General features: G+C 32.0%; 1 protein-coding gene across 5 annotated transcripts in view; it reads left to right on the forward strand.

The window, feature by feature from the left end:
* cert (ceramide transfer protein) overlaps window positions 1-23,058 on the forward strand; it is a 139,743-nt gene that overhangs the window by 86,293 nt on the left and 30,392 nt on the right. The window contains exon 2 of one of the 5 annotated variants that reach the window (XM_088228748.1): window positions 9,890-10,212. The exons of 3 other annotated variants lie outside the window; for them this stretch is intronic. In XM_088228748.1, the coding sequence (XP_088084874.1) occupies window positions 10,162-10,212 (51 nt within the window). In that variant the 5' untranslated portion in view covers window positions 9,890-10,161. The remainder of the gene's footprint in view (window positions 1-9,889; window positions 10,213-23,058) is intronic. One more of the 5 variants, XM_088228749.1, reaches the window with a different exon arrangement.

Consider the following 23,058-nt stretch of genomic DNA (forward strand, 5'->3'; position numbering starts at 1 on the left):
TATTTTAGTCAGTGTGCTAAATTGGCAGTTAAATATATTCCATATGCAAATGTTCATTTTACACTGTACCATGCGCGAGATATCTCGCTTATGGCACCTAAGGGGTTAAACAATTTTTTAATTGTTTTTAAAATCTGTAATATCTAAGGAAGTCAAGTCATCGACAACAATTCGTAGGATTTATTTTATAAATATTATTTGATTAATTTGAACAATTTATTTATCAATCTATATTTTTATTTATATTTTTTTACTTTTTGAACTTAACACGTTTTTACGTCGGCGGGCTTATTGCCAAAGGGAAATTTCTTCCAACTAACATGAAGCAAACGTATTATTTATATAACTTAAGTTTTAAAACACATTCGAGAGAAAATAAAGTAATAAAACGAAATAGATGCTAAAACAGAAATAGCAATATTAATCGTATAAATAAATTGATATCAATAATAGTCTTCAATAGGAAAAGGGAATAAAGAGAGAGGAACGGAGAAGAGATAAGGGAGAGAAAGGAGGAGAGATAAGGGAGAGAAAGGAGATGTTTCTTCAGGCTTGAGTTGAACAGAGATACTCTATTGTTTGTACAATAAATGTCTGTCGCCTACAGTAAATTTTTTAACATTTTATTTGATTTATTTTATTTAAAAAAAAAAAAAAATTTTGCACCATAACAGGCCAGGAGGCCAAATTACAGTGGTGAATTACATCACAGAACACCCAGACTTGAAAAAATTACACTTTAATTTTTGTTTTCTCACCGGGAATCGAACCCGGAACCTTCCGTGCGTGAGTCAAGCGTCTTGACCACTACACCACGGAAGCCGCCGTAAATAATAAGTATAAAAATTGGAAAAATGTTTTCAGGCGTTGTCTAGTAGGTGAATTGGTTCAGCCGGATGAATCTCGCCTATATGATATAGGTTTCAGCTCTTTTACTTCACAAAAGTCAACCGATGGAAGAGCCGAGGAAATTCGGATGTTTAAACATCGGCAGAATGGTGGATGTTACACAGTGTGTAAAGTAGCCACTTAAACCGGCCAGTGACAGGTCGTAAGCCCCAAATTTTGATCTAAACAACTCCCTAGGGAGGAAATCCAGTATGTCTACGAACACATTTGGATATACTCAAACATTAACTACCTGGTATAAGGAGTATAAAAAATTGGAAAATTGTTTACAGGCGTTGCCTAGTAGGTGAATTGGTTCAGCCGGATGAATCTCATCTATATGATTAAGGTTTCAGCTCCTTTACTTCACAAAAGTCAACAGATGGAAGATTTGAGGAAATGTGGTTGTTTAATCATGGGCAGAATGATGAATATTACACAGTGTACAACATTTTTGATTTCTACTCGAATCAAATAAAGAAAATTTAAAGGCACAAAATTGTTTAATATCATTAAATATGTAATTTGATGATTACAAAATAATTGATTCAATGATTTGAATTCTTTACATTTCGTACGTCTTTCTCTTTCTTTTTTTTGTAAATTTTTTTGTAATTTTTGTCTAATATCGACTATTCAAATAAAACGAAATTAGTGTATTGTAATGGTTTGCGCAATCGATACTTTTTTCATGAAAAGAAACACAAGTATTCCACGAAGTTTTGGAAGTTGAACGCCTTCATGTATTTTCTTCCGAAGCCTAATGATAGCAAAGGTATACACTGATACGACGGTTGGGAAATTTTCAACATGTTCGTTTTCCAGTATTTTCTTATTCAATTTAGATTAAACGCCCGACTTACTCGGTATCTAGAATTCATAGCTCAACTACCATTTTTATGTATTCATTTGGAAAGTCATACTTCTAATAATTTTTTAGTGTTAACTTTTTAAAATCATTCTTATATTGTTGAAATTCCATTCGTCGATGCGTTTTGTAGCTGCAAGACTTTTTGTGATGTTAGCTATCATATTATTTTTATCATATTATGTAAATGTTATCAACTATCAAAATTTAGTAAATGGGGTCTAAAATTTCAACCGTCCATGCGCTCAGTAGCTGCAAGACTTGTTGTAATCTAACTTCTATTTTTATGAATTTGCATTTATTTCATTTTTTGAAATATCACTTAAACTCTAAACTTCATTGTCAAATAAAATGTTTAAAAATAAAAATGTAAATAGGGGCTGGATTTCTTACTGTCCATGCGCTCTGCAGCTGCAAGACGTGCTGTTATCTAGCTCCTATATATAATAATTTTAATATATCATAATTGGAGACGAGGAACTAGAATCCCAACCGTCCATGCGCTCTGTAGCTGCAAATCGTGCTGGGATATTTATTTACTGTACAGCGCCCTTGAGGTGACTTTCACAAAAATGGCGCTGTCTAAATTATCCAAACATTATCATTATTATTGATCCAGTTAATTAATCAATTAATACCCTGCTTTTCCTCGTTGATTACTCGGGTGAAATCTCGGTAAAAGGAAATCGAGTGGTATCGACGGTATTATTTTTTTCCGTGTGACGTCGAATAAATTTTCGACGATGGTCTAAAATATGCATATTTTAAATTGGTTCCTAAAAACGAGACGTTTCGCGCCCTATGCGATAAACAGCGTGTATTACGTTACCTACCGCTCTATACTTGTACGCGATGTTTGTTAGAAGCGGACTACGCGTGCAAGACGTGTGACGTCAAAATGACGTTACGCCAGCTGCGAGCCGTTTTGTATGTGCTCGTTTTTAAACACGAAAATTATGCATGAAAACTTGTTTTTTATACATTGATAGTTCTATCATTAGAATCGTAAAAATCCGCTCTAAATATTATATATCGAAGTTCAGGAGAAGTTATCCTAAATGAATTTTCTGTGGTTTCCTCTTCTTAAAGCAAATGCGGAGAAGTTCCTTAACAGCCACAGCCGATTATCCCACCAGCCCCTTACACTATACAGGGTGTTCTTTAAACCCTGTCACATCCGAAACCACGATGATCAGTATGGGCAAGAAGACATATTAGCATATTTTAAAAAACATTTAGAACCAAGAATTTTTTTTTAAAAATATATCAAACAAAACAAATGGTTACTTACTTCTGCAGAGAAGCAAGGGGAGCGCGACCACGCATTTTTGGCGTATCAGACTTCCCCTCGCCCCCTCCTTGTTTCACCCTTGCAGAAATCATAAACCATTTGCTTTTTCTGATATAATTTTTTTTAAATTTTTATATTTGTTCTAAAAATTTATTTTCATGTGTCAATATGTCTTCTTGCTCATACTGATCATCGTGGTTTCGGATGTGACAGGGTTTAAAGAACACCCTGTATACAAATATGTTTATCAAAGTTCGAATCCCGCCCTACCACAACTTGTTTCTTATTTTCTAACACGATTTACGAATAAGAAAAATAGTCCCGAAATTGAAATATTTGAGTAGATCATGAAAATCTAAAGAAAAAAATTTAATTTTATTTTTTAAACGTTATTCCCGATTTGTGAAAAAATACCCGGTGTATGGTGGTGATGATGATGATGAAAATGTTATTGGGAGACCATGTCAAGAAACAATAAAACAAAGTTATACATTAACAAAGCATAAGTGCATTTATCACAGCTTCTCGGCGTAATTTAAAGGTTTTCAGTCAATTGTTATCGTTTTAAGTCATCCAATTATGAAATAGAAATTTAAGTGCAACACCATTCAAAAAACTTTTATATATTTTATCAAAAAACATTACAACCATATAAACACTATTTTTAAAAATATTACAAAAATATTAAATCTATTAAAAACTTTGTTCCAATAAAGGAAAAAATTTTAATGTATGAAGCATATGTTAAAACTAAAATATGTTATATGCAACTACTATGGGGAACAGGATATCAAAATGACATAAACAGACTACAAAGACAGCAAAATAAAATATTAAAGTTAGTATATGACCTTCCCTATCTAACAGCAACTAAAGAACTTTTTGAACAAACTAAACAATTAAACGTAACTGAACTCTTCAAACTAGAATCTTTAAAATTTATTCATAAATTAGCCACTGATGTAATTGTAGACGAAGAATTAAAACTTGAAAAAAATTGTAGTAAACATGAACACAATACGAGAATATCAGAAAAATATCAAATACAATCTTTTAAAACGAGAAAAGGACAATCGAGACTTATAAACCATGGACTGAAATTATACAATAAACTACCAGACAAAACTAAACAAAAGACTCAGGCAACCTTTACAAAGATGTTAAAAATATTATTATTAACAGTAGAATGTGAATTTTAAAAGTGAAAACATTTTGTTAAATGTATGTAACCCGTAAGGGTTTATCAATAAAATTTAAATAAAAAAAAAATAAAAATAAAAAAATAAAAAAAATTGAAGAGAAAAAGAAATATCGTAAGCTAAACAATTGAAAAAATTGTGTATATAATTTTGTATTATACCCGGACAAGGTATTTTGGCGGTACTAATTGACAGGCTTTAATTTGCACCGTTTTGACTTGAGCCTTTACGTAATTATAATTCAAAATTGTGTGTTCAATGTATTTGTATGATATTATTTAATTTAATTGATTTATTCATCCAAAATTACACCCGTTTAAAGATTTATGAACTTATTAAGGCTTTTTAGGCTGTGCTCGTGTTAGGCATAATAATTAACAAGAATTAAAAATGCTTGGTAAAATAAATTAAATTATAATAAAATGTGACGCATTTGAATAACAATCCATAACAATAAAGTACAAATAATAAAACAAAAATAATAATATTCCAAAGAAGATAACATTAAAAAAATAGATCTAAATATTAAAATATACAAAACAATAGATTCATTGAAATCACTAAAAGATAATACGAAAACATCATTGAGATATGGTTTAAAAAGTAAGAAATTAAAGTAATAAATAACAAACTAAATAACATTGAATACTAAAGTAAGTAATGAAAAAACATCAAAATATCAAGATATATAATGACCAAATAAAATATGGAAGGAAGGCATGTTAGTAAATTATATAAACATCGATTTCATTATTATTTATTTTTGCTTGAATTTTACGTTTATTTAATGTCAAATCAATAATTAATTATGCACGATTAATAAAAAAATATATATTTAACATATTTATTTTAGTTGTATTTTTTTATAGGTTATACCAGTTGTATTTTTTAATATTTACCCTTATATTACAGAAATCATTTAATCGCGTGATCTTGGACGTCAAAGAATTATAAGTTGTAATGAAAATACAATGTGAGTAGTGACTACACACGTAAATCATCTGCAATGTTCCATTGTCTTGTAGTGAATAAAAATATCTATAAAACTGGACAGTGGCTAATGATTGATGTTACTCTGTTTTTATATTGTACCTTAATTGACACAATGCGAACTTATAGGAACACATTTTTATTACTAGTCGTTTTGTGTCTATGTTCATTGAACACATCGTTAGAATAAATTATAGTCCATTGTTATACGTAACCAATAATATATTATTTAGTCCGAATGTATTCTTTACTGGGAAATTCCGTGCCGGAGAATGCATTTTGCATTTTTTTTTTACAAGGAACATTTTAGGTTTCTTTATTTATTTATTGAATATACGGCCCAAGCCAATTACGACAGTTATTTAAAAAAAACATAAAACTATACAAGAATCTGAGTAAAAATAACATAAGACTGTAGCAATGACGAACACGGGCAATAAAAATAATGGTGTACAATATATTCAAAAACACAATCAACATATCTACTGATGTTTTTCTGTTTAAGATGTAACTTTCGAATGTCGCAATATCGTACCTTCGTATCAACTCTAACTGATAAAAAAATAAGTATGTTAATTTTGAAGATCTTTATTATTTGGCTATAATACATAAATTTTGAAAAAAATATAGATTTGCGTTTTAGTTATCATAAGCCTCATACATATATATATGTATATCTCACGTGGGATATAGGGTATTGTTTTACTATGAGCGCTATACATTATCAGGTACTATTCCCTATGGACGGTTGAGGAAAATAGCTATAATGTGCGCATCAGTACAATTTGTGACATTTAAGGAGTGGAATGTCAGGGTCCTATTGTGCTCTTAATAGGCTACTGTGCCATAACATAATAGATACTAGGTATTCCTACATTAGTTTAAGGCGCCGACATTTAAGTGTGGTGTTAATAAAACGCCATCCACGTTTATATGTGTTGTATCTATTATCTACCCACCTATTCCATGTTACGCTTCGTCTCCGGCGAAAACAGAACAAACCCAACTAGTAAATATACAAAAATGTAACCTAGATAGTAATTGTGACATAATTAGTATTAGCATTAGCGTTGTGCATTCACAATGCATTTATGATAGCAATAGCAACTGCTGAATACATATATTCATTTAAAAAATAATAATCTAATGAAATTATATTCTCTGGTAAACGTTGCTAACGTTCATCTGCAAATGATACAATCTATTAACATCAATTGTTCATAGATAAAAATCTTTGAAAGATCCTTCGAGCGGGATAACTCTGATTAACTCTGATTCCTAAAGAAATTGAACAACTAGCCTATAAATTGAAAGTAATCCTGAAAAACAATTACGAAAATTGAAACAGCCAATGACAGGTCAATGTAATTTTTCTGCAAAAAATAAATACATATATTGTGTACTAGAAATATTGAGGATTTTGTATTTTTTCATTTTTAAATCGTAGTCCCAGTTCCGTATTACAATAGGAAATTAACAGAGTAGTTATCTTCAATTGTCTATAAAGTAAAATGAATTTTTCTGAAAATTTGAATATTCATATAATTTTTTTAACACGTCCAATTGGACGATGTAATTACAGGCCACCGACGAAGACAATTTAAGTTTTGGTACTTATAAATACATTTTAGTACAGAAAATTCGATTTTACTCTATATACAATTGAAGATAACTCCGTCAACATTGTAATCGAGCCCCTGGCCCGCGATTATGAACGGCTATCTTCATCGGTATATACTGAGACAGTAAAACTAGTATAGATATTTATGTACAAAATATACACATATTTGAATGAAAATTCAAAGTACTTCGTCGGTAATCGGTAATTGAACATGTTTAGAAAAAAAAATTGTAAACATATTATATTTTTCACACTTGAAACTTAATTTTACTTAGTAGATAAAATTGAAGATATTTTTATTTCTTCCCATCAAAATACGTACCCTGGAGCGTAAGAATCACCTTGCTTTAGTGTAAAATATAATCGAGATGCACTGCAATTGGCATACCAATGTAATGTTTAATGCACCATTTGGTGTGAATAATTCATGGTGATGATATCTTTGAAACCCCTTAATAAATTTACGATTTCTTTACACCGGATCTCCGGCATGTCAACATGGAGAAATTACGGCGTGTCTGTAACAAAAATAACAAAACAAGTCCATTTTCGCCCACTATTGTTTTTTTTTCGTCACACCGTTAACTCGGTCCGTAGATTTTACGACGCGACGGACGCGGACGTGACGTTCGGTTGACGAAATGTCTATAGACCTGTAAATCCACAAACTGTAGGTTAAAGTGGAGCCGCAGGAAATGCGTCACGGGTCGGGCATAAAGGGCACCTTTCTTTCAAACATTTGTTATTTTTGCTACAAGTTGCATAACTCATAAAAAAAGAGAGTAAACATATATTTAAAATAGAACAAACTGACTGCAATCATGGCCCATAGCGCGCTAAAAATAATATAAATTAGGAAATGCACAAGAACATATATATTTTTTATCAATGCGCCAATCGGTAACTTTCCGAGTCTAAGTAAATATAACAAATTTTCCTAGTCAAAATCATTCTTTTATATAAAATTCAAAAAGCCAAGTCGGCTGTGTTGTTAAAAAAATCATGTAAAAAAAAATACGTTTAATTGTTAATGTATTCACATTCCAATATAATATGCGAAAAAACATTTTGGCTATCAAAAATACGTTTATATATAAACAATATTAATATATGTTGGATCTTACTTATAAACCAAGTATAAAGTTACGCCTAGGCATAGGGTACAGTGAGGATAATATCCCATCCGTATTCCACCACTATGCCTAGGCGTAACTTTATACCAAGTTTATGAGTATACCCGTTATGTACCTAAAACATTTATTATTCAGAAAAAATAATTTGCAGAAAAAATATTTTGCATTTATTTGCTATAATCGGTATCTGTCACCTTGTTAAATTCCATAATAAAAACATAGATAAATTAAATAATCGTGACTCTAGAAAAAATACATTTTTTCGTTATCCAGCGGCTTTTAAAAAAATATTCATGTATTTCCGAAGACGTAAACTTTCTGTTACAAGTGGTTATAATAGAGATAAAACAATTGTATTTAATTTGAATGACTTATTTTATATACTTAAATAAAAGTGAGAAAATCTATGTCCGTAAAATTACATTATATTATTTTTTTATTTTATTATTATTTAAATATTTTTAACGCCCATATTATCTAAACTTGGAGTTAAAATATTAATAAACTAACATAAAAAATAATAAAACAGTATTTTACGGACATAGATTTTCTCATTTGGTTTAAAAAAAGAAGGATGAGTATATAACAACATAAATAAAAAGAAATACAATTTAAAAAAATTAAAGATAGGATCAGTGTTAAGAAGTATAGTTAGTATAAAAATAAAATAAAAAAATGAGTGTATAAACAACATAAATTTTAAAAAATACAATATAAAGAAGTAAAATATAGAACTGTGTTTAGAAGTTTAGTTGGTTTAAAAAAATATATATATATTAATAATAAAAAATAAAAAAATAAATAAAAAAAAGAAGCTAAAGAAATGCAGTTAAAAGTTATAAGCAGCTAGGTACATAATGTTATAAAATACAATATAAACAGAATATAAGGTCTATTTGATATGGAACATATACATTGATATTTAAAATTTACAAGACTCACGTTAAAGACATCGATGTTGTTAGCATATTGGTTCGCGAGTACATGCATCCGCATTACTGGTGAATTCGCGCTGTAATTGGTCGGTGATGGACCGCAGTAGAACAGAGTATTACATCGGGTAACTCGACCAGGAACATTTTAAAACATATGATGTATGAATGTGGAAGAAGCTAGGAACCTATGTCAGGATAGATGTGTGTGGTAGTCCATCATCTCTGCCTAGCCACCTCTTCGGGGAAATGGCATGATAGTAGCAGTAGTAATTAAAAAAACATTATAATAACCAAAATGGATGTTGCATTTTTAAAAAGGACGCTGCGCTCGTAATTTCTCAAGTTCTAAATACTGTACAATTGACTGCGTAAAATATGTTTAGTATATAAATACGAGCAGGCACTATTATTGTTAGTAATTGTAAATATTACTCAACGTTCGCTCATTGTTTCATTATCACTAAATCACAATATTACTAATAAAATAGTAACAATTGCCTTATTTATTGCATTAAATTATATAATATTTTCTTACATTGTTAATTGGATAGATTTGTAATCCAATATTTTTAATTCACTCGCACATTCGATAAAACGTTTTTTTAAACATTAAAATATCAGATTTTCCAATGAGTGGTAAAATAGCCTGGCTAGAGAACCTCCCGGTCGATGCAAAAACCGAAATAGTGCAAAAACGTGAATGCGAGATGTATTTTAAAATATTAAAAATAAATATAATGCTTATGTCGTTTTTTGTTAATACTTTAGTCTTTAAGTTTTTAATGTTTTTGTATAAAAAAACAACAACAAAGAATGTAACAGAATGTAAATTTTTATCGTGTGAAAAGATAAAAATATTTTTAAAGTATAAAGTGCATAATTAACCGATAAATTAAGTTTTTTAATATACTCGTAACTTCGCAATTGTACTTGGATCAACAAATCTTGATGTTTTATTATACAGTCTTTCGTGTTTATTTCATTGAACAATAAATAGCAGTATATAAAACTTAAGCATATCTGCTAAGAATTTATGTGTGAAGTGTGATAAGTATAAGTGATAAGAAAAGTTACGTGCTATAAAGAAACAATAAATGACTTTTTGGTATTATTTATTGAAACTCGATCCGCAAGTGTTGTGTTATAGTACGTACGTAGGTGCGTGTAAAAGTAATTAGGAATTATTGACACTTGTTGGTAAATTGACTACTGACTGCTGCTGCTGAGTACGCAGAGATGGCTGTCGTTGCGACTTCGAGGATTTTCCATGGGTTTCGCAGAAAATTCGTAAGTTGAAAATGCTTGTATTATTTTCCGACATTCTGATTTTACTTTTACTGATTTACACTATTCCGCCGTCATAAGAAAGAAGGACGCATCCAACATTTTTTTCGAAAATGAGTTAAATACATATTTGGAATAAGGAAAAAAATACGCATCTACTAAAAATACATCTATCTTCCTAAAATAACAACAACCCTATTATTTTCACTAATAAATGAGACTAAATTGCAAAAAGTCCCGATGATTACTAAATATAAAAGGCTGTTCTGACTTATATAATTATTGAAGACTGATGAAAATACTTATTTTTTCTTCTATTCCGTTTTTAAAAACATCTGAAATGAATGAACCCACTCGTTTTCAATTAAATTTAAGATCTGCTAGTAATTTCGAAGTTAATTAATTATTAGGTCGGCGTTACTAGTTTTAAAAACAGTAAATGGCCAGTAACTTCTATTTTATTTAGTCGAGTAGAATCAATTGGCATATTAACACTAAAAAAGAAAGAGTTTTACTTAATTACTAAATAAAAATAGCGTTTCTAGCTAGAAACGTCTATTCATTTAAGTATAACATATTTTCTTGTATTTTTTTTTACTAAAAAGAAGATGAAAATGTTAATTTTTAAATATATATTCCGTTAAGGCAAACCATAATACATACTGTCGCATAATAATATACTTAATTTTTGTAGTATTTTTCACAATGCTAATTTTTCAATCTCCGAGTTACAAAATATTTATTTTCTCCGTTTTTTGTTTTATGTAAAAACGTCTATCTTTCTTATGACGGCAGTATTGCCTTGTTTAAAAACTGATGTGTCGGATTATTCAATATTAGATATTGATTCTTAGTTTTGTCTCACATTAAAAGCATCCCATGATATATTTATTTTACAAATCTATGTACCCGTCAAGCATGATGCGTTAAATCAGAGGTCCCTAAACTTTTTGGTCTCGTAGACCCCTTGCCGATTTTTTTATATTTTCGTAGAGCTCCTGCTTTCTAATTTTATTAGAAAAAGTACATCAACCTTCAATATGTTTTTAAAGCTGACGCTTTAACTGCTCACGTTTATAGGGTTTACTGTACAGCGGGATAAAAAATAACTTTATTGTGAAGGAACAATTAAGAAAAGTTCCTGACATTTTCCGCAGACGACTGCCTGACTCCGGCAAACGGCCGGCGTCGAACCGGTGCTACATGCGGTAGTGCGTACGTTACCGTGGAGTCTGATTAAATCCAACTCGTTGCTAGTTGATACGGGTATCAAATGTGCTAGGTTTTTACAGGTTGCACGCACTGCAGCCACAAAGCTAATAGCCTATTAAACAATTATATTAAATATAATTAGGAAATTTGTATATTCTAAGAAAGTATAAGTCTAGGCATTTACAGGGCTTACGACCTATCATTGGCTGGTTTAAGTGGCCACTTAACGCACTGTGTAACATTCACTATTTTGCCCATGTTTGAACATCCATATTTCTTCATTTCTTCCATTTGTTGATTTTAGTGAAGTCAAAGAGCTGAAACCTTTATTTTTGTGAAGAGATCCATCTGACTGAATTATTTCACATACTAGGCAACGCCTGAAAGCAATTTTCCAATTTTTAAACTTCTTGGGCCAGTTGGTTTTATTACAATATTTGAGTTTGTGCAAATGTCTATAGACAAAAGACTGGATTTCACCCCCTCGGGAGTCATTAAGGTCAACAAATTACAACAGGGATGGAGAATACCTTAGAAAAGGGAATATGGAAGTCTAGGCATTTACAGGGCTTATGACCTGTCATTGGCTGTTTTAAGTGGCCACTTTACACACTGTGTAACATTCACCATTTTGCCTATGTTTGAACATCCATATTTCTTCATTTCTTCCATTTGTTGATTTTAGTGAAGTTAAAGAGCTAAAACCTTTATTGTTGTGAAGAGATCCATCTGACTGAATAATTTCACATACTAGGCAACGCCTGAAAACAACTTTCAAATTTTAAACTTCTTCTTGGACCTGTTGGTTTTATTACAATATTTGAGTTTGTCCAAATGTTTGTAGACAAAGTACTAGATTTCACCCCCTCGGAAGTCATTAAGATTACCAAATTACAACAGGGACCGAGAATACCTTAGAAAAGGGAATATGGAAGCTTAGGTATTTACATGGCTTATGACCTGTCATTGGCAATCTTAATGACTCCCGAGGGGATGAAATCCAGTCTTTTGTCTGCAAACATTTGGACAAACTCAAATATTGTAATTACGTAAGTACTTTATAAGATATTATCTGTGTTGGCGGGTTATTACGTTTAGGGCAAAATTTCGGTGACGGTCTGCCTAAACGGGATCCACTCTCGTAGACCTCCATTTACATCTCATGGACCTCCAATTATTTTCCACTGCTATGGACCCCCTGCAGGTCGTGATAGACCCCTGGGGGTCGATATAGACCACTTTGAGAATGACTGCGTTAAACGATCATTTAAGTACCTAGGCTTGTATAACAGTATACAAGGACCTTTATACCCTTATGCAGAAACAAACCTTAAGGCGAGGAAAGTACATTCTATTGTCTTCACCTTCGGGTTATTTTCTGTACTTTAGAATGTACTTTCCTCACCTTAAGTTTTGTCGCTGCATACGGGTATTAGTCTACTTAATCTTCACATTCGTTTGAAAATGCCCTAATAAGGCGAAACAGTCGTACGATTTTTTTCTTAAATAAAAAAAAACAAAATTAGTAGACTCAAATCAGTATTTGATTTTAATATTAAAATAATTATAATATGAAGCTCTACTAAATAAACGTCAACTCAAAAAATAAATATTTGTTTTTAATAGTTAAAATCGTATTTTTATTTTATTGCTTGAATAGTAGATTAACCCTGGCGTGGCTATGAACTAAATATTAATTTTTCCGATCGTGTTCCACTTCTAAAATATTTTTTTATTTTCAAGAGTACTTACTTATATGATTTGTTTTTAATTTCATTATGATTTTCATTTTGGGATTCTCAATGAAGCCCAACTTGATGAGCTAAAATAGTGTAAATGTGCATTTTGAAATCAAGTCAATAAAATATAATATTGTCATAATATTAGGTATGATACTAATCAAATAAAATATTCAAAAATTAACGTCTAACGCCGTTTGCTTTTCGGTAATCCAAAAGCTCTTCACATTTCATTTCTCAGGGTTGTTACCTGAGAGTAGCTAACGAGTCAATAATACTATGAGTACTCTTAGTTCGCCTGGACACATATACTTTTTATTCAAATTGTAATCAATTGATTAACAACTTAATTTATATAAAGTGACCCTTATACACGATTGACCATCACCTTTTTGGGCCCACCCTTCGAATACATACGATTGTGTTGAGGGCGAGTCCAAGTGTACTAATATCAGATCTGCCAAATCGCGTGACTAAGGTATTTAATTTTACAAAAGAGTTCATCCCTGAAATGGAACACGGGTAAAAAATTGGCGCAGTTTATTTGAACTCGCAACAAACATTTCCAGATTGGTTGTGCCTTTCTACTAGCGACCTTATTATTGCCAGCTATAATGGTTTAGCTACTTCGTTTTAGTTTTATTGTGTCTCAGAATAAATCGAAGAAATAGCCATTCTTTGCTCGATGGAAATTGATTAAAACATCACTTGTCGCTTTTTTCCCTTAATATACCTTACAAGCTCTCAGAATCCACCATTTAATTACTTTACTTAATTACTTAAGATACTTTTAATTGTGACTATTTCGAATTTTTGATTATCAGAACAACTTACCGCCTTAAAATGGGAAATCAAGCTGGCAAACAGTATCTGGGCTGGTATTCGGAACGCAATTATAGCGCGGTATAGCGCGTTTTTACTCACTAAATACGCGTTATAGCGCGCTGTAAATGCGTTTGGAATACCAGCCCTGAAATATATTCATTTTGAGTGAAAACAAAGGGGGAGAAAACTCAACTGTAAACCAACAGTATGAAAAGTGAAAGAAATATAGATGTTCAAACATAAGGCAGAATGGTTGCACAGTATTGTTCAGTGTCCCCGGCATGGGTAACCCCAATGAGACCACATTATTTTTATTGATTGATATTGAAAAAAGCAAATAAAGAGTACATTTATAAACCAGCCAATGACAGGCCATAAGCCCTGTAAACGCCTACACATCCATATTCCCTTCTCTGAAATGTTCTTTATCTCTGTTTTAAACTATCATTAGTTCCGCCGTCATCTTAATTCTCTTTTCGCACCAACCGCAGCGTATAAGGTAAGACGAACAGTCTCACGCTTCAGTTGCAGTCCAGGGACTATGAACTATCGAGAATCGAGCGTCAAAACTTTATAAAACAAGATTACAAGTGAGATCACTCTATTTTCCACGTCTACAGCCTCCCGACAAATACGCGCCGTTTAATTTTCAAAGCTCACGATTAAACTCAGTGAAAAATAAATCTTATTTAAGTAATCTTCATCGCATATTATTTAATAAGCATGACTTACAAAATTCTAACCAACTAACTTATATCAAATCGGGATAATCTTCCAACGGATCTTATCCCAACAGAGGAGTTGTGTTGAGTCCTGGTTTTCAAATATGAAAAAATTGATTTTCATTTAATAATGAGAAAGTTTATTTTTTATTCGTTAACATCGAACTAAACAAAAAAACTCATTTTTTTGAGCGTATTATCAGCGTTATGCTTTTGTTTAAAGTTTTTTTAATTTTGAAAATTCCCACCGGAACATTGAAATTGCACCGCCCGGTAAGTCACGATTTCTGGTCGGCGATTGATCAAAAAACACATAATAACGGTGAAACATAACTGACAAGAAGCAAACAAAACATGGGTTCAACTGATGTTTATGTACGAACCGCTGACTTGCAGGTATTCTACGACATCTTTTGTAAATTTGGATTAGTTTGTATGGACGACGCACAGTTTTTTTGTTGTTTCTAACGTTTAAAAGTTGAACCTCGTACAATTATAATTTGTACCCCAAACACACTAAACGTCGAAAAATATGGCTAACCCGGAAACCGGTAATTTGTTGCCGGATGAAATCACGATCGCCTATGGTTACCACAACAACATGACGCTATAATTTATTATCTATTACAAACCGTGGTCACATACACATGTGGCGTTGCAAAGCAGTTCTTTATTATTAAAACCATTTGAATTATTTTTTCCATACAATTTAGAGTAACTTCCCGGTATAATTAAATGTTTTAATTTTTACCACGTGTAAGAAAACATTTTTTACCTAATTTCTCGTAGCACTGAACATCCCCATTCCGAATTGTGGTAGAATGAAAAGCAAACCTTAGGCATCTGATCCGGATTCGCGACACTACCGCGGGACCACAATCTAATTCAAAAGCCGTTCCTGAATTAGTTTAATTTGTTTAAAACAGCTATATTTTAGAATCATTTTTTTCATTTCTGTCGGTCGCAAATTTTACGGCATCCATTTGGTAAAAGGACGAATGATCCTATTGCAAATTATGCCGATGCGTATTTCTTTGATTAATTTGCGATCTTTTTTAACGCTTTCGTCACGCCTTGTGGCTTTGTTGATTAATCTTAAAATAACGATTTCTTTGTGATATGCCTTGCACATATTTGGTTCTAGTCTATAGATTCCTTCACGGCAATAACCTTCGTAAATATCTTAGAGTAAAAACCTAATAAAATCGCCCATGTGGAGAAAAATCATTCTATGATTATTGACCACGAAGTTGGCTACAGATTACAGCAATACAACGGGCCGTAGGTACATGGGTTGATAATTGCAAGCTCAAACCGAAATGTTCATTACACGTTTATTGTTTAGCTAAAAACCAAACTAAAATTTTGGAACTCTTTTGTTCTATGCAATAGAGCCTAAGGGCTTCTCTAGAGAACTATCACTCCGAGGTAAATACCTTTTTAATCCAGAATTCTATGTAACGGTTAAAAAATATACTTTTATATGCAGGAAACTGGTAAAAAATATTTCAGATACTAAATATGTTACATTAATAAATTATTCAATACAAATGGTTGATTTTTTAAAAGGGAATATGGAAGTCTAGGTATTTACAAGACTTGTGACCTGTCTCTTATTTTTTATGTATTTTTATTGCTTCTTTTGAATTTAATTTTTTTTTCACCACAACAGGCCAGAAGGCCCAATTAGAGTGGTGAATTACATCACAATACACCCAGGCCTGAGAAAACTCACATTTCGTTCATGTGTTTTCATCGGGAACTGAACCCGAAACCTTCCGTCAAGCGTCTTATCAACTACACCACGGAGGCCTCATAAATTTGTAGTTCCGGGGTAGTATTGTTGACTCACGGATCGAACGTTCGAGGCTCAAATCCCACTCTAGCACAACTGTCAAACCAAACCAAATCTGTAAGAAAATGTAACGTATCAACTGCTCACATCTAGGTTCTGTAAACGAATTGTTTTAGATCATTTGAGTAAATAGTGAGATCGCAAATACTTCTTTTAAAAAAGTGATCACTTCGCACACTGTGTAACATTTACCATTCTTCTTAGTGTTTGAACATTCCACATTTCCACAACTCATGTGCTTTCACACTATTTAATATTTTTTCATAGGTGACGTCTATTGAGTTTTTGGTGAAGTTATATAAAAATATTATTTTTATGTAGGTACTGTTCTTTAATTGTTTTAATAAGTTATAGGTATTTTATTGGGTACATAAGAAGACATGTAAAAATGTTTATTAAACCTTTTTCCAAGTTACTGGAAACATTACAAATTAAAATGTTGAAAAAAACGCATATACAGGCTGTTCTTTAAACCCTGTCACATCCGAAACCACAATGATCAGTATGAGAAAGAAGACATATTGGCACATTAAAATATTTTTTAGAACGAATAAAAAAAAAAAAAAAAAACATCAAAAAAAGCAAATGGTTGCTTACTTCTGCAGGGGTGAAACGAGGAGGGGGAAGGGGGAGTCTGACACTGCGCCGCGCTCCCCTCACTTCTCCCCTGCAGAAGTAAGCAACTATTTGTTTTTTTAAATATTTTATTTAAAAAAAAAATCTTTGTCCTAAATATTAAAAAAAATATGCTATTATGTATTCTTGCCTATACTGATCATCGTAGTTTCGGATGTGACAGGGTTTAAAGAACACCCTGTATATTTGAAGCACTAAGTTTGTGGTTATTAATATTATAATTATAATTAAAATAAAATGCATTTAACCACTTACTATTATTCAATTACCGACCGGTTTCGAAGCTACACAAGCTCCCTTATCAAGGCATAATTTAGAAATGGATAGTATCCTAATTTTTCTTTATGTCAAGTATGGAGTGAGAGGTTTGGGGGTTGAACTTCGGTCATTTGGACTTGTTTTATAATAATATAGACACGAAAACAGTCGGCAATTAATTACATAATGAGTGGTTAAAACAAAGCGTTATTATTTTTAATATAGTTTGTTTTTTGTCATTGTTGTGAACGTGAAAAGTATTCGATACAAATAATTTTTAAAAACATAAAATTATTATTTCAATGACTCGCAAATTTTGTATACTTGTTTTATGACCCGGTTGTATTGAAAGAATGATAAAAAAAATACAATGCCATAACGGATTATTATCATTCACTTAATAATCAGACTTAAAAAAATTTGTTATTTATCATATAGGCCTTACCTTTATCATCAATTTACAATGCGAGTGGTGTACCAATGGAGTCCCCTGTGCACCATTAGGTGTGAATAAACGGATGATCATGTCATGTATTTTTTTTTATATCAATAAGAGTCTTTTATTTTGTTTATGACATAGGTTTTTTAGCTCAGAGTAGTAATTCGGAAGAGAAGCCCTTTATCTCTATTGCATAGAAAAAAGCGTTCCAATTTTTTTAGTTTGGTTTTTAGTTTAACAAAAAACGTATAAGCGGACGGTTTCGGTTTGCGCTTGCAATGAGGAACTTCAGCCCACGGAAAATTGGATACAAAAAAGGTTTTTTTTCGCCCGGTAAAAATAAGAGCATTAAATTATACGAAAAAATATGTTCAAATAAAAACGGACTACTTTGAACGACGTCACTAGTTCATATGAATCAACCAATGATAAGAGTTTTGAAAGATTTCCGGTTTACGTACCGTCAACGGACCAATCGTCAGAACTGACCGAAAAGAAGCGAAAGAGAACTTGAGAAGTCCCACTCGGGAGTAATTTCAGAAATGCAAAACTTTAAAAATCATAACGCTAATAATACCTAAAAAAAAGTTTTTGGCTTAGTTTGATAGTCTATTTACAAGTAAAAAATAAAAACACTGAATTTCCTCATTTTCGACCCGAGTACCTACCTAGTTGTGTTGCTGTAATCTGTTGCTAACTTCGTGGTTAATAAACTTAGAATGGTTTTTCTCCGTATGGGCGACTCTATTAGCCAGTGGCCTTTTATTACTCGGAGGGTTTTAGCTATTATACCAGTCCAAAGTCATTAAATAAAGTTTTCCCGAAAAAGAAAACTTCTGATTCTCATATTTTATTTAGTTTTAGTTCGACCAAAGACTCGATTTGCTTCAATATTGTCGTAAACCTTAGTATGTAATTGTAATAACATAATTAATCATATTCTGCGGTTAAATTCTTGTCAACGATATTTACACAATAAACGTATTTATTATTTACGTCGGTCGATATTTTTTATAGTTAAGTTCCCATTCTATTTAGTTTTTTTTTTAAATTACCCGTTAAGACACAAGACAAAAATCAGCGGGCCGCCAACGCTAGGTATTTTATGTACTTACACAGTCCCACATACCGTCTTATATTTAAAAAAGAAATTCAAATCGATGTGTGTCCAGCTCAAAGTATTTCTCCGAACTGAAAAATAAATTATTGTATTGTTAGATAAGAGCCGCGTGTCAAAACTCAAAAAGCAAAATGAATTGATTGAATAACAGTGAAAATTCATTTAGATAAATGTAGAGATGTATCTTTGATTTTGTACTCAGCTTATCATAATTTTACTACTACTACTACTATCACGCCATTTCCCCGTAGGGGTAGGCAGAGAGAATGGACCGCCACACACGTCTATCCTGGCATACATTCCTAGCGTCAATTATAAACACCTCTCTCCCGCTTCCACTCCCACAAAGTCTTCTATATACCATTGTGTCTTTCTACTTTTCTTTATAATAATTTTCTATGTATAAATATGTCCTTAAAATGCACATTGGGCGTATATATAAATAAATAAATAAAAATTACCTCAAAATTGCAATACTCGGGTAAATCATAAGAACGTAAATATTTCATTAAGAAAAAAAAAACTTACTATTAAACACAACACTACTGCAGAACCACGATCTAGTTCAATTTTACATTTTTTTTTCTTCTGGATGGTATTTCCATCCTTATTCTACCACTATGTCTAGGCGTATTTTTATGCCAAGTTTATAAGTAAGCCCCCAAATATAAATTAATGTCGTTGTTCGCTTCCACATTCATACATCTTGTCATACATGCCCTTCGGTTCTGTCTACTTTCGACATGACCAGACTTAATATTTTGGTTTATCTGTTCATGCCACGTCTTCCTTGGTCGTCCTCGTCTCACGTTACCGTTCATTTTCGCCAAATATACTCGTTTTACCATTCTTTTGTCGTCCATTCGTTCTACGTGGCCAAACCATCTCAGAGACCCTTTCTTAATCTTATCAATTATACTTGACTCAGATTTACACTCTCTCCCGATTTCATCATTCATTGATTATAATTTTAAATTATTCGTAAATAATATTAATGAACAAGCTTCAGTTATTCCATGTCCGTGTATAAGAGTTTTTTCTGAAGAACTTTATAACCAAACTTATTTTGTTACCCTTATCATGAAATCATTCAGCTTTTTAATTTCTCCGTAATATATTGTATTCAATTGAGCCTCGCGTGATGGAAATGTGGTCCGCGCTGGCGGTAACTGGGGCATATTGGATCGCCGCTATCAGGTGACTCCGTACTCCTATGGGTAATAGGAACATAGTTTACAGAGTGAAAGGTCGGGTCATAACGGATGTAATATATATGTATTGCAATTTTCCTCGGCGTTTTGTTTTCCCTCGAACCATGAATAAAAATCAGTAAAAAGGTTATGATTTTTATTTGATGAAATATCACGCTACGGAAATCCAAGTTTTAAAAAAAAATGTTAACTTAACTTACGTGTCGAACTTGGTGCTGTAAAACAGGGTTAAATTTCATTACTTTTTGTCACTCGTTAGAAAAATGCACATTGCAAAGTAAACTCCTTTTAGAATTGTTGTTTCATTTAAAACTAGCGTTGTTTACTAATAATAAATTATTTTGTTTTATTTCATTTTAATTAACAGTTTTTTAAAATTATTATTCATGTTTTAGGCACCTACCTAAATTTCAAAGAGCATTAATTATCATCAACTTATCCGCACTTGATGGATAAGACACAGCATTTTTACACATATTGCACCGAATCGTAAACAGAAAGCACAACTGACTTAAAAAATATCAATACCCTTAAAACTCTCTTCTGTTCCCTAGTTCGCCCGTACCTAGAGTATTCCTCTGTTATCTGGTCTCCATATTATGATGTTCACATCAAGAATATTGAATCAGTTCAACATCGATTTTTGAGAAAGATAGGCTGGAGGTTGGGCTTATCCAGATACCAATATACGTAATGAGTTAGAAACTAGATTAAATATATTTTCTCTTCAAGACCGTCGAAATAAATCCGACCTTCTAGTCCTATTTAAAATTCTCAACTCACTCTTTGATGTGCCTGAACTACTGAGCTCAATAAAATTAAATGTCCCAACTAGAAACCTCAGACAAAACTTAATATTTCATACCGATAACCATAGAATTAACTATGATTTTCATTCCCCTATGCCCAGAATTCTTAGGTCTGCCAACAAACATACCAGTGTTGATTTCTTTGATAACAAGTTGTCTTCTTTCAAACGATTTCTGAATCGAAATAAATTATAAACACCTCTTTTCCGCTTCCACTCCCACAAACTCTACTATATACCATTGTGTCTTTCTACTTTTCTTTATAATAATTTTCTATGTATAAATATGTCCTTAAAAATGCCCATTGAGCGAATATATAAATAAATAAATAAAAATGACCCCAACATTTCAATATTCAGGTAAATCCTAAGAACGTAAATATTTCATTAAGAAAAAAAAAACTAACTATTTAACACAACACTACTGCAGAACCACAATCTGGTTCAATTTTACATATTTTTTTCTTCTGGATGGTATTTCCATCCTTATTCTACCACTGTGTATGTCTAGGCGTAATTTTATGCCTAGTTTATAAGTAAGTCCCCAAATATAAATTAATGTCAATGTCGCATTTTTTGCAAATCCTTCGTTGTTCTTCGATCACGACGAAATGAAAATAAAATAAATACCGATAAAACAAGGAGGCATTGGGAAGGGAAAATATGTAAAGTTCCCTTTATTTTCCATTCTCATTTAAATGGGTGTGGAAAATTGCACGTGACTATAAAAACATGTGAAAATAATGACGATGAATAATCAAGAACAATATAAAAAACTTTTGAGATATTGCGGTGTAAAACCACGTTTTTAACCAAAATTATATAGCTATCTTTCCAGGAATCGAAGCTGGGTCCTCAAGCATAGCAGGCAAAAATTGCAGATGCCTTTCTGAAGCAATTTAATTATGGTTTCATTGATAACTTATGAATTGTGATATAATATCAAATTTGTAGAATGGGAAGGAACTCACCCCTTTTACATTATACAGATAGATACACAAATGTAGGCCCCTCATAAATTCTTCTGTCACACCTGGCTATTAATGGACATGTCGTGTGCGTTCCAAAAATAGTTTTGTATTCACGTTTCTAATGATAATAAAATGCCGATAAAGTGGCGGTTAGATAGTATAGATTTTATTTGATTCGTGTGTTAATTATTCCGAGGGTGGGTAAGGGCAGGATTGGGATAAAGCACCCGCTTCTCATTTTACTCTCTATGTATTGTAATATACTATAACATAAACTACAATCGTCATCATTCCCCTTTGTTACACGAAGGCGAGGAGATCAGTCCTACGAGGTGGACTTACCTTTACTCGATTTCCATTTTCAAGATTTTTTACCGAGGGTAGGCATCGAGTCGAAAACACTCGTCGGATCAAAAAACTCAAATCGTTGAGCTTAAATATTTTACAAGTAGCGTAAATTTATTTTTCAAATCCAAATATTATTCCGTTTTCAAGAAGTAAATAACTGCTGTAAAATAAAAATTAAGTTGCGGTGAGCGAGGAGGAACCTCGGCCCCTGGGTCCAGAGTCCGCGACCTTATTACGAGATTACCACCCGACTCATTTTCAATCGATGATTTTTATCGAAATGTATGGCTGAATGCAATCTCGATTAAATTCGTCATTTTAATCAGGATGATTAAATCATTCCAGCCCTGCCCGGGTAGGGTAGAGGTTAATCAGAGCTCCCGGGACGCACCCTTTATGTCGACATTTTGATTTGTCACCCTTTTAACCTCCGCTCGGCGCATTCCTATACCCGCTCATTTCGTTTGGTACTTCGTTAAAATAAATTTCAGATGTAATATTGCAGGTAGATGTATTAAATATTTATATATGTATGTAATTTAATATCTTTGTAATTATTAAATGCCAATGTGCTTTTTCGTTTTACAATTAAATTTAAACGGTACAAATAATATTGCTACAGCTAGAAATATAATATGCATAACATTTTGTCCTAATAAGTCTTAAACGTAACGTCGTGTTACATTAAGGTTGTTAAATTTTTAG

The sequence above is a fragment of the Micrasema longulum genome, unplaced genomic scaffold (genome assembly GCF_059751315.1).
Source record: "Micrasema longulum isolate JH-2025_06_02 unplaced genomic scaffold, ASM5975131v1 h1tg000607l, whole genome shotgun sequence".
NCBI classification, from domain to species: domain Eukaryota; kingdom Metazoa; phylum Arthropoda; class Insecta; order Trichoptera; family Brachycentridae; genus Micrasema; species Micrasema longulum.